At 46.8% G+C, this 12,916-nt stretch overlaps 1 protein-coding gene across 1 annotated transcript in view; it reads right to left on the bottom strand.

Annotated features, from left to right (window-relative positions):
• Positions 1-1,803: 1,803 nt before the first annotated feature.
• Positions 1,804-12,916, bottom strand: part of ACACB (acetyl-CoA carboxylase beta) — a 54,510-nt gene continuing 43,397 nt past the window's right edge. Inside the window, exons 39-52 of the mRNA XM_056859178.1 lie at positions 12,669-12,766; positions 12,430-12,550; positions 11,714-11,824; positions 10,597-10,740; positions 9,711-9,831; positions 8,801-8,897; positions 8,077-8,173; positions 7,164-7,299; positions 6,902-7,079; positions 6,152-6,264; positions 4,787-4,941; positions 3,254-3,424; positions 2,829-2,965; positions 1,804-1,930 (exon numbers count right to left, since the gene is read on the bottom strand). Coding sequence (XP_056715156.1) covers positions 1,804-1,930; positions 2,829-2,965; positions 3,254-3,424; positions 4,787-4,941; positions 6,152-6,264; positions 6,902-7,079; positions 7,164-7,299; positions 8,077-8,173; positions 8,801-8,897; positions 9,711-9,831; positions 10,597-10,740; positions 11,714-11,824; positions 12,430-12,550; positions 12,669-12,766 — 1,806 coding nt within the window. The remainder of the gene's footprint in view (positions 1,931-2,828; positions 2,966-3,253; positions 3,425-4,786; positions 4,942-6,151; positions 6,265-6,901; positions 7,080-7,163; positions 7,300-8,076; positions 8,174-8,800; positions 8,898-9,710; positions 9,832-10,596; positions 10,741-11,713; positions 11,825-12,429; positions 12,551-12,668; positions 12,767-12,916) is intronic.

Here is a 12,916-nt window from a genome sequence, read left to right as displayed (position 1 = left end):
TTGATATAAGCCTTCAGACATCAGCCTAGAACAGACACTGTGGTCAGTATCAGAAGTGTTCTGTTTAATGAATTTGAGCTTAGAAGATGTAATGTCGGTTCTGATCATAGTGATGTAACTCGTCATGCAATAAATTTGTGACTGTTGGCTTTTTTATGACAATAAAAGAAATTAATGACAATGGGTTGAATCTAGACAACTGTAGAGCATGCAAAGAAAACCAAGATCAAAAAGCAGCTCACATTTTGGTAAAAAAACAAACAATCCCCCTCATCCAAAAACAAGTGACTGAAAACTCCATTGGAGGAAAAACAGAATTTGCTTCACAGCAATGAACAGAGCAAGATCTGCTCAAAGTACTAGAAGATTTAATTTGGGAGTCTTCAGTACAAGAACAGACAACAGAATATGAATTCAGCCAGGAGAGACACAGAATAGTTTCTGGCAAATGTCATTTTATTTAGAGTTGTTCAATAAGTTCTGCAAACACTGGCATGTCGGGAGAATCTTGCTTTCCCCTTCTCTGGCAACGTGCCCCTCAATAATCACCTTTCCTATAAGAAAGAGCCTCAAAAAGGAAGCCACAACCAGCCTCTTTTCTTTTTTAAGAAAAGCTTCCACTCTGGTCAACTAAAACATACTAAACTCCCATAACGTGTCCCCCGATTCCATTACACATAGAGCCGTCATCCTATAAATAGATCTATATCTTTGGTTTTAGAGTAACTATCAAGATATGCAACTTTATACAATGGACGTGCTCTGCAACAAGATTTAATCGCCACCTCCTTTGTCCTGCTCTGTCATGCTGTTCTAGAAGATTGTGGGATAAAGCTTATTATATAGTCCAGGATACATTCAACTTGGAAATTATTCACTTCTTTCAAACAACCCTCCCAATGTGCAACAATTCCGGCGGCCCAGCAAATAATTTCAATAGCACTATGGTATCTCCTTCCGCAAATAAGGCTCAATTAAGACCGTAATTAATTACAGAGCCAGTGATTCCAATAGGAGGTAGAAATGCCAATGTGACTCGTAAGAAAGGATGCATGAGGTGGATACACATACACCAGCAGGTGTGCTTGATGTACGGTAGGAGGTGCTGATAGATGGAAAATTTCTTTTAAAAACAGGTCTTGAAATACTTGCTCAATACCTTCAACGGTTGCTACAGCCAAGCTGAAACTTAACTGTTCTGCAGATGCTGCCTATACAGCTGCATTTTCCACAGTTTTTTACTTAATGCTACTACCTGGTCCTCCGTGCTCCATTAGAAAATTTCCAAGGCACAGGATGCGTTTTAGTAGTTTAGTGACACCCCTCCCCCAAAAAAACCTCTTTTCTATTGAGGTCATTAAGAAATACACTCCTTTCTTATTTTGGCACATTGCCAGAGCTACAATTGAAAAAAAGATTGTTGTTAAAAAAGATACTGAATTGTGTTGTGAGGAAATGTCTGGCATTTCTCCTGTGCGGCATGGCAAATACTGATAGCTTGGAGTATGAGTGGATTCCGGTTGGGCGTTATGTTCTGAAAAACCAGTCCTGGCTGTCCTGTGCCTCTCAATACAGAACAGACAGCTGTCCTTCTATACCTGAGCCACTCCACCGCAGGCCACAACAATGTGCTCACCAGTGGAGGAACAAGAGTTGAGGCAATTCTGTGGATATTTTCAGTAGTACAGCTTGGCCATAGTACTGTCCACAGGGAGGAAGGAGCTCTCTGGCCCTGATGGTTCATGTCTGTGCCTGCTTCGGATTGATGGATCTGCGGTCCTCCAGGCTTTGGGACAGCCATTGTCAAGAAGAGACAGCATTGTCCATCGTTGCCAGCAGGTGAGCGACCTGAGCTCTCTGGGCACGGGTGATGTGTTGGGTCATGTGAATAATGCAGTCCATGGCAACTTCCGGATTCTCTTGAACCAAACTGCAGGGTGTACCAGGGGGAGGAAAAACAAGAAGAAAGTCTTGTTACTGGGGGCTGTTTAAGGACTTCCTCCATATAGGTCAGGGGTCCCCAACTTTTTCGAGCCTGCAGGTACCTTTGGAATTCTGACATAGCGCAGTGGGTGCAGACGCGAAATGGCTGGCTCAGAATGGCAAATGCAGGAGGTGGAGCCAGTAACAACCTGGCTGCTGCAGCAGCTTATCTTCAGTTGTGCAGTGAAGGCCCTTGTGCTGTGGTGGCAGCTGCTGCCAAAGTGATGTTTCTAAAAATCTGCACAGCCAATCAAATCTCCAGTGGCCGATCGGAAGCCTTGCTGGGCAAAAGCCCCACCTGGCCCCACCCACTTTCTGAAAACACTTGGCGGGTGCCAGGAAAGGTGTCTGGGGAGTCCCATACGTATTTCTCAAGCCATCATCTCCACAATGCCCACAATGGTACACCCCTCTCTCATCTTGTGCCCCATGCCACAATCTTTTTTTTTTAACTAAAGAGTTAAAAAACTCTCACTCCATTTTCCTGACTCCCTTCAGTTAGCCTTTTGATCAGGTAGAATGCATGAATTTCCAACATTAAAGGGAAATTAGTCTTTAAATGCTTTTCTACCCAGAGCCAACTCTTTGAAATCAAATCAGTACGTACACAAATGGGGAAACCCACCCAATTTATACAAATTACAAAAAGGGTTATCCAATTGATCCAGCAATTCTATTTAAACAGCAACAGCAAATCTCACATGATTCCATGCCTTTCCTAAGCATGCAAACATCCCAGTTGTGACATCCTTGACAGAGTAATTGAGCCACTCACAACACGACAAACTCCCCTCTCCCCCGCTTACAGCCAGGGTGCCCAAAGGCCCAGCGGCCTCCTGACTCACTTCCGGATGTGCTTGAGGGCGTAATCGCGCTTCAGGTACTTGATGTTCTCCCGGATGGCAGACTTGGCCCCATCTTCTTCTTGCAAGTGTTTCTCCAGCCATTCCACCACCACCTGGTTGTTATCCCAGAGGTAGCCCTAAAGGAAAGGCAGAAACTCAAGAAAGTCAGAGGAGGCTTTGCTCAGCATGGGGGATGTATGTCCACAGGCTTTTGCCCTAAACCAGGCCCCTTCACAGCTCAGGGTTCTGCCTCTCCCACTCTAGTGCACATTTCCCATCAAAAAATTCCGGTTCTCATCCAAATTCCAGCCAGGCTGGAAGCAGCAGCATTCTTTCCTGCTCTATGAAGTGCTATGCAAATTGCTAAGAGAATCCTCCTCCAACAGACAAGTCAGCAGAGGAGGGCTTGCAGAGGAAAGCCAAACCTTCACGGCGCCTTCCGTCTCCAGGAACCAGCGCCGCAACATGGACTGGATGTGGCTGTTGCTCAGCTCACAGTGGGCGTGTAAGATCTCCCGCTTTACCACATCCTCCAGAAGAAGGCGCCGCAGCCGCCAGTACAGAAACGTTCGGGCATTTTTCCACAGAAGAATATCCTGAGAGAGCAGGAAAGGCGTTTCAGTTCTATTTTATTCGTTGTTTAGCTCACACCCCTTTTCCTGCCGCGCTGTAGTGATGCGGTTCAGAGAGGCTTGGGGTGGAAGGATGGACTATACCACTGTGTGCATGTAATTTTTGCTTTCGTTTAACATGTCATGTTAATACTTGTGTTGCGCTTCACCTCTGGTTGGTTTTCCAGATCTCTACAAGTCAAATGCTTAGTGCACTGTCTTTTGAGTGGCCCTCTCTGCTGATTGTACTGATTTATTCTGTGTAATCCGCCTTGAGTCCCAGTGAGAAAGGCAGACTACAAATAACATAAAAATAAACAAACATGACATGCATGCACCTGTCACATCATCCCCAAAACGATGAGAGATTATAGTTATTAGACTGCAAAAGAGATCTTGAAGCTTCTCTTTTTCTCATTACCTCTCCTTCCCACCCATACACACTTTAATTACTGTAAAATTTAGAAATTATCTTTTCAAGTTCAAAATAAAATAAAAAATGTGTCTTGGGGTTCTAACACCGCAAACAGGCAATCAGATCCTCCACATAGAATATATCAAAGATGCCCAACACAGGGGAAAAAAACAACCCTACACAAATAAACAGCACTTGAAACATCTAATATTTCACTCAAAATTAAGGGAGGCTTTCTTGCCTCTGAATGAATATTCAGGCGACCATGCTCAGGTGTCTGAGCATGGATAGGAGGCAAAACATTCCCCGACAACCCCCACCCACACATGTTTGCAGGATTTTGTCAGTTGGAAAAACCTATGCAATTGCCACCTTCTTCCAAAATGGCCACTGTAAGAAGAAAGCGGTCACAGTGCAAAAAGTCCATTTCAGCTTTTATTAATGGGAGGAGAGGAAGAAACTGGGCCCCCTTCCATCACAGCTGGACCCAGAACTCACTGGAAAAACCCCTCGCAGGTATCTTTAATCAATCTCTTTAACTGGTTTGAAATCGACGCAACCTACTTTAGGAACTTTGGGGTGGGGGGCGGCTTAAGTTAATATTACCTGCGTATACTTTTGTCTTTCATCTTTTGCAACACCTTGAGATAAGGTAGGCCCAAGAAGCACACAGCCCAAGAATACCTACTGAGCTTTCCTGAGGAACAGGGATTTGAACTCGGGTCTACTTAGCCCAAGTGCAACTCTCTCCAAGCACTACACTGGCTTTCAAGAGCCCAAACTCAGTCAGTATAGATAGAACATTAAAATGGCCCTTCAACTCCCCAGGGGTGGTGGACTAGCTGCTAAATAGAGTGGGATTCACAATGCAAAGACTGGGAAAGGGGGGGGGCAAAAAGGAAGCCACCCCAAGCCAAGCCCCGTCACCTAACTGTAATGACTCCCTTCTCCTGCATCTGCCCGGGCGTGTCGTGGAGGTCGGCAAACTGCACTGCCACCTGGTGGAAGATTGGGAAGAGGTGCTCCTCCCGGGCTTTCAGCTGCTTTTCCAGCTCCTTCCGCTCCTCTTTAGAGAGGCCCTGGGAATCTGTTAATTCCAGAAGACAAAAAAAAAAAGGCCAGATGGAATCTGGAAGACACCCGTGAAGTTTCTGATCTACCACAGTCTGCGAGCTCTGGGTAGCTTACCCAAACGGCCATAAGCAAGACATCACAAAACCTCAGAGCATTTCTAGTCACACCTTTTTTGTGCCGCCAAGTCACAGCTGACTTATTGTTTTCAAGGCAAGAGACGTTTGGAGGTGGTTTGCCATTGCCTGCCTCCGACCCTGGTATTCCTTGGCGGTTACCCACCCAAATACTAACCAGGGCTGACCCTGCTTAGCTTCTGAGGTGGTTTGTCATTGCCTGCCTCCGCATCAAGACCCTGGTATTCCTTGGAGGTTACCCACCAGGGTCGACCCTACTACGTTTCTGAGATATGACGAGATCAGGCTAGCCTGGGCCATCCAGGTCAGCCCTGCGTAGCTTACCCAAATGGCCATAAGCAAGAGAGCACAAAACATCAGAACATTTCTATTCACACTACATGTAATAAATACATACTAAATTTAGCTGCCAAGAAGAGGGATTCTTCCCCAGAGGAAAATGATCTGGGAAGAGGCTTTGGTCCAGATCTTTCTTGCCCCCACCCTCCTAGGGAACAGTACCAAATTTAGCTCCCATTGACTTTGCACTATTTTATCATCTAAATGTCGGTTTTGTTAATATAAGGACTGCAGAATTATGTTCATTTTAGCTTTTTAAGGAAGATGGTACCAGGTAAGTGTTTCTTGGGGGCAAGTCCCACAAAATAGGTTGCAGTCACAGAGAAGGCCCACTCTAGGGTAGAGAGGAGAATCTAGAGAAGGTCTTCCTATGATAGTTCCAATTGCTGGGCAGGCTTGTGTGAGAGAAGGCGGCCCTTCTTGCACTGTGGTCTCAGAACATTTGGGACCATAAAAGTCAATATGAGCACTTTGAATCGTGCCCAGAAACATACTGTAGAAATGTACTTAATAAGGCATACCAATTAACAACCTGGTTACTGCATTTTGGATCAGCTGAAGTTTCTAAAAAAAATTCAAAGCAGGCATGAATGCATGACATTACTCTTTCCTAATGGTTGTAGCAAAAAATTCCAACTCCCTGCCCTTTTAAGGTGAATTGGACTTCAAGGTCTTTATGTCCAAGACAAAGCAGTCAAGTTTGAAGGGAGTGTGTATGTGAAATATACTTCAGACATCAGCTTTTCTTACCCAGCTGTTGAGCAATTCTAGCATAAGCACTATCAATTCTCCTCATGGTCTTCAGCAGATCCTTCCTCCTGAATTTGATCTCCACTGTTCCTTCAGCTTCTAAGATGCCTCCTCTGGAAAGTAAACCCATTTTGCAAAAACCGGATCCACAGCAAACAGCAGCTTTGCAAGAGCTTGCCCTTGTTTCTTGCTCCATCAAGTGCTGGACATGTGAGTGAAGGACAGTGCAAAACGAGAAGCAATTTTGGGCACTCTTGCCTTCCCCCAAACAACACTCTGGGGACTAGTAGACATGCTTGTTTATAAACCACTTGGGTCAATCCAGTACTGGAAGCTGTGACATCTGACTATAGAATGTCAAACATGCAACCCTCCAAATGCTCAGGAGCTGGTCTCTCATTTAGAAAGACACACAGCAATGCTCACAGCTTTCTCAGTATGTCCCAGAGCTGTGCATTAAGCAAATCCAAGACAGTTTCTCCAAAAATACAACAACGTAGTCCAACCTATCCCATGACAGTACATGGGATCCCTAAGATGTTTGACCGCTGCTTTAGAATCCTCAGCAGGAATAAAAATGTTGGATTTGGGGGTTGGGGATCAACTTACCCATCAAGAGATCTGTGCAACAGGTAGCAAGTTCTTTACCTAAAAGCACCCCATTTTGAGTTTGCCAGTCATGTGACTGCACAAAGGCGACACTAACCCAGAGCAAGAGAGGCCTGGTCAGGCCCGAAGGGGAGTTCGTACCTGCTCTCTTTGTCCGCATAGAGTTCCACACAGAGAGGATTGATAGTTGGGTCGATCACCACCCACGAGCCCCCCCTCAGCTCAGCATGCGGCGGGATGTAAACAAGAGCTGGCTGCTTGAACTGGCGGAGACTGTCGACAATGTACGCTCCAAACTTCAGCACCTGATCATACATGTCTGCAAACACAGGCTATGAGTTAATTCATCTCCGTGTCTGCCGGAGCCATTGAAACTTGTATCTGATGTTGGAATGGGAGTTACCTTTCATTCCACCAGAGAATCCCCTCCAGTTGGCAAAAATCAACAAAGGGAGGTGTTCTCGGTCGAAGTCTTTTATAGCCTGAGCAGTTTTAAAGGCTGAATCCGGAAACCAGACCTGCCCGGCCTGTGGGATTATCTAGAACAGAAAGATGGAGATGCACTGGGTGGACATCGATGAATATTTGATGAGACATATTTTCAGTGTGTAAGGGAGCTTTTCGGGGGGGGGGGAGTCTCCTGAAGCTTCTTTCCTCAACAGCTTTCTCTTTTATGCTGGTTCTTTGGAATTCACAGCCCCTAACTGGCTCAATTTTCATGTCTGGCTGTTTAGCAAGAATGCAGCCAGCAGAAAAAAAACAAGCTGGCAACATTTCTTTGATATTAATACAGTGGCTTCCTCTGCTCATGCTACTGGGAGTTTACCACTTTGGAAAGATATACAGGCACATATTTTGCATGCAGATAAATCCTTCCCAGACATCCCGAACAGCAATGCTCAACATGGCAAGAGGCACATCACTGCCGAAAAAGAGGCAGATGACCTGCAAAACTCTGCGTCACAAAAGGCAGCAACGGTCCACATCATAACAGAATTTGAGCAGAACAAGATGGTGGAGGAAAGTGCCGTCAAGTCCCAGCCAACTTGTAGCAACCCCTCATGGGGTTTTTAAAGCAAGAGATGAATAGAGATGGCTTTGCCATTGCCTGCCTCTTCATAGCAACCCTGGACTTCCTTGGTGGTCTCCCATCCAAGTGCTAACCAGGGCCAACCCTTCTCAGCTTCCAAGATGCGATAAGATAGGGTTAGCTTCGGCCATCCAAGTCAGGGCAAAAATAATACATACTGTGGAGAAACAATACAATGCTGAACACAAATTATTCTTGGTTTTATGTACAAAGTCATGCCCTTCACCTTTGCTTCTGATTCTGGATTTGCTGGATCTGCCGGCACAGTCAACTCTACAGTTCGGGTCTCTACAGCTATCACACCCACAGGGATCCCTCCCAGCCTGTAAGGGGGGGAGGGAAGAGATGGTCAGTTTTTAAAACAAGGTTACGTTGCCACTGCCCTCACTGCAAAAATAAAAATATCAGATTATCCTCCCAGAAAGACAAAACATCTTGAATTCACTGGAGTAGATGGGACAGAAGCTGGGATCCTGTCCCTCCACAGACTACTTAAAAGTCTTGCCTAATTTAAACAGTCCTGGAGAAGTAAACAATCCTGGATTCCCTCCTCCACGGCCAAAGAATCTGCAAATCTACATATATTATGCTCACCCAGTGGGGAGGGGGGACCTGGCTGCAACTCTGACCATTGGGAATCTCCGGACATTTCTCCTGGCACTGCCAGGTAGTTTCAGGATTATCTGGGCAAACGTAAGGACTACAGATTTTGTTCTATTTTAAAAACACCCCCCAAAGCCAATATTTTCAGGATACTGAATTCTGTGCCAGATGGGAACAGATATACATGGGGGGGATGGGCCAGAGTCACCTGTCCTAGCAGTGGTTCCGGCCAACATTATAAATGGCTACCCCCAATTAGAGGACAAGGTTTGGAACTCAAAAGGGCAGGAGGGTCTTTCACCAGCCCCCCTCCTCTTCCCAACCAGAAACGGACGCTTCGCCAATACCTGGCTCTGCCAACCACCACGGTCTGTGCCCATGGCTGCATGATCTCGGCAAAAGAGCCGTGGTCAAAGAAACCGGTTTGCCAGGATCCTTTTATGGCTGCAGGACAAAACAGAAGAAAAACAGAATGCCCCACTATGACTTTTGTGAAAAGTAAACCTGGGGGGAAATATCATTGTGACAGAAGAGGGTGGGAGGAGGAAACGGCTGCAGAAGGCGTCTGAGAGACACCCCCCACCCCAGCCCTTCAGGCTGGGAGGAAGGAAGACTGCTGTCTGAATGCAGCGCTTGTTCGTCTACAGGATCTTTCCCCGACAGGAATTGCCCTCCAATCCTGATTCAAGTTGATTCAGACCATGGCGTGTGTGGGTCTGGGGAGTGGGAATCTTCAAATACAGACTTTTGGAACCACAAGGGTTGAAAATTATCTTGATTATTTGAGTTACTTTAATTTGTTTTCTTTTCCCCCCAACATTTTTGCCACTGGATTTTCAAACAAGGGGTCTAGAAACACAATTAGAACAAAAAAAATGCTCACAGGCGACACAAAGGTCACGTAGGGATGCCAGCCTCCAGGTGGGGCCTGGGGATCTCCCGGAATTACAGCTCATCTCCACACTACAGAGATCAGTTCCCCTGGACAAAATAGCTGCTTTGGAGGGCAGACTCTGTGGCATTGTACCCCACTGAGGTCCTTGTCCTACCCAGGCTCCATCCCCAAATCTCCAAGTGTTTCCCAGCCAGGATCTGGCAACCCCACCCCATCCCCCGCCGGTGGCCAGGGGGGGTCTGACAACCCTACAAAGGTGCCTACCGTAGCAGCATTACACATGGTGGCCCATGGATTTTGTATTGCTCGGCCTTGCTTCTGTACTTTAATAGCTCCCTCAAAGAACAGGGGCTCATACTTACTGGGATGAGGTCTCCCTGCCAGCATCCAGCGAGGGTCATAGGGTACTTTGGAAGGGACAAAATCAATTTCCCTTTCAATGGGGTCACTTGTGGCAGTAATAGGCACTGGGCTACGATTGTCCTACAAGTAGAAACATCTCTTAACATGGTTTTAAACAAAAAACATTTACCCAGATGCGCAAGAGATCAGAGCTGCTATATGAAAGTAACGGCTTGAACCCACAGAACTGCCTGATACTGAACCATATTCTTGGTCCCTCTAGCTCAACACCGTTGGCAGCAGATCTCCAGCGCTTCAGAGAAAAAAAAGAGTTGTTTTTTATATGCCGACTTTCTCTACCACTTAAGGGAGACTCAAACCGGCTTACAATCACCTTCCCTTCCCCTCCCCGCAACAGACATCCTGTGAGGTAGGTGGAGCTGAGAGAGCTCTAAGAGAGCTGTGACTAGCCCAAGGTCACCCAGCTGGCTTCGTGTGCAGGTGTGGGGAAACAAATCCAGTGCGCCAGATTAGCCTCCGCCGCTCATGTGGAGGAGTGGGGAATCAAACCCGGTTTTCCAGATCAGAGTCCACTGCTCCAAACCACTGCTCTTAACCACTACACCGCGCTGTTGGTGTTCCCCAACTTCTGCCACTTGTGATGGCAAGGACCGAAGATGGGGGCCCTGCACACTACTTCTGTGTACCAGCAAGTCATGCGTCCTTCAGACCATTCAGAGGTTTCTGAGCTCAGAACCAGTCTGAATTCCTGGGAGAAAGAGCAGAAATGTGATGAATAAAGACCCCAATTAAGGTGAATTAGAATTAAAAGGAGGAATTATGGAAGAGCAATCAGGCAGTCTTTGGCGTTTATAGCAGGCCCCCGTTTCATCAAGTTCGCTGTACCTTCGGCATATATGACAACCACTGCAAGATGATGTAGACGCCTTCGAAGTCATCCGGGACGGTCACGTGGGAAACACCATTGTTGTGCATGATCTGCACTCCTCCGAGCTGGTTGTTTGACGTGTAAACTTCACGCCCCAAGACCTGGCCCCAAAGCAACCCCAAACCAACAACACTGTCATTTCCTTTTCAGAGATGCTGGGTCTGAAACAAGATCCATCTGGTGGGCTTTCGTCATGACAATTCAGCAGTTTGGAAGTAAGCAGGCAAAACACACTTCACAGCTTGAAGCCAGCGGGCAACTATCACAACGACAGACTCTGTACGACGCCACTGATTTGGGCCCATTTATTTTTACACTTCTGAGCACAGGAGCAGGTCAGGAAGACACCGCAAAACTTTGACACCAACTTCCAATTTCCATTCTCTCAGTAGAATCATAGAATAGAATCAGAGTTGGAGGGGACCACCAGGGTCATCTAGTCCAACCCCCTGCACAATGCAGGAAATTCACAACTACCTCCCCCCCACACACACCCAGTGACCCTTCTTCTGAGATAGACAAATGAAGACATATGAAGCGTCCCTTGGTCCATTAAGGTCAGTATTGTCTAAGACCGGCAGAGGCTCTCCAGGGTCCTAGGTGGAGGTCTGTCCCATCACCTACTGCCCGGTCCTTCCAACTAGATGCTGGGGATTGAACCTGGGATCTCCTGCATGCAAAGTAGAGGCTCTTCCACTGAGCCACAGCCCCTCCCCAACAAATGACCCCATAGCGTGTAGGTCCTAAGCCAGTAGTTTTTACTTGACTTTGGCCTTTAGCATCCTAGAGAAGCAAAAGTCTATTTCAAGTTTGAGGGTAAAGCTGAAGGCCACGTCAGAGCCAATCAAGGTCCCATTGCCTGCTCCCAAAGGACACCCAGCCCAGTTGGATGGCGAGCCTGCAGTTTCTCAGACAAAGAGACCAGCCAGAGCAGACTGCAAGCAGGCCGTTGAGAAACTGGGAGGGAAAAAAACACAACTAGGCAGCCTCTTGCATGTTGCATGAGAACAAAACCAAGTTTCTAAAGGAGACTACTCCATTCTGAAGACACTAAGAAGAAGTCACCCAATTTACCTTATTTAAAGCACCAGCTCCTGTCAGAATGATGTGGGAATTTTCCACCTGGATGACTCGCTGGCCCAGCCTCACCAAGTAAGCTCCAATGCCAATGGCGCGGAAGGTCACCTACGAGATGCGAGGGAAGAGTGGTCCATTCCCGAGAAATAAAGGGCTGCAGCATTCTGGGACCGCCTTATCTGCGTGGCCACTTCTCCCAGTATGACCCCCCTCACCTCCTCAGATCATCATCACGGGGTCTTCTACATTTGCCTGGCCCATGAATTGCCCGCCTGTCAACCACCAGGACAAGGGCATTTTCAGTGGCTGCTGCCTCTCTCTGGAACCAGCTCCCCGGGGGAGTTTGTGCCCTGTGGGACCTGCCAGCATCTACTAGGGCACACGCAAGGCTGCTGTGTTCTGAGCAGCCTCCAGGTAGCATTACAAACCGGGGACCTGGCTAGTTGTTTTAATTCTTGAGATTGGCTTGTCAAGTTGATGTTTTAATTTTTTTTGTTTTATACTTAATTGTACTTATTTTTATATTCATATTTATTGTATTTTAAAAGTTGTCAGCTGCCCCGAGTCACCTGTGGGGCATTAATTAATAAATAATAATAAATAAGCATTGTCTTTATAATCTTGCCCGGAAAGTATCATGGCTGTTATCAGAGGATTTGCAATTCGTTCTTATCCTCTTCCAGCTTTACAACAGAAAGAGACAAAGCCCATACCATGCTAATGGTGACAATTTCGTCATAGGCGAGGGACGACTCCCCAGCGATGGTGCCCGCTGCTCTAAGGTTCTCCACGCCAAAGCCTTCATCTTTACCAATGATATCGGTTATGACATACCTACAAGAAGCCCAGAGGGCCAAAAGACAGAAGTAGAAAATGCAACCCCAAATAACACTACCCCCACTGCTTCTCTTAAGGCTTCAGGGACCAAAGTCACAGGTCCCCCCTCACTAACCTCGACTCTCCTGCTTCCTCCACGTGTTTGCAATGCACGGAATTCATGGAGCTGATCCTTGTGTAGTCCTGTGGGGTCAGGTACAGGTATTTGAACCCCTACAAGAATAAACAGTGGACAGCATTAGCGGGGGGGGGGGGGAGATCCGTGTAACATTTTGAAATGTCTTACTCAAGAAAGTAGGTTTAGAGGGGGAATCTGACAGACTGGGGTGAAGAGAAAGAGAAGGAGGATCAAAAACAGTTCAC

This window comes from Euleptes europaea, chromosome 13 (assembly GCF_029931775.1).
Source record: "Euleptes europaea isolate rEulEur1 chromosome 13, rEulEur1.hap1, whole genome shotgun sequence".
Lineage (NCBI taxonomy): Eukaryota > Metazoa > Chordata > Lepidosauria > Squamata > Sphaerodactylidae > Euleptes > Euleptes europaea.
The sequence above is the reverse complement of the archived record's forward strand: the minus strand, read 5'-3'. Positions and strand labels throughout refer to the sequence as shown.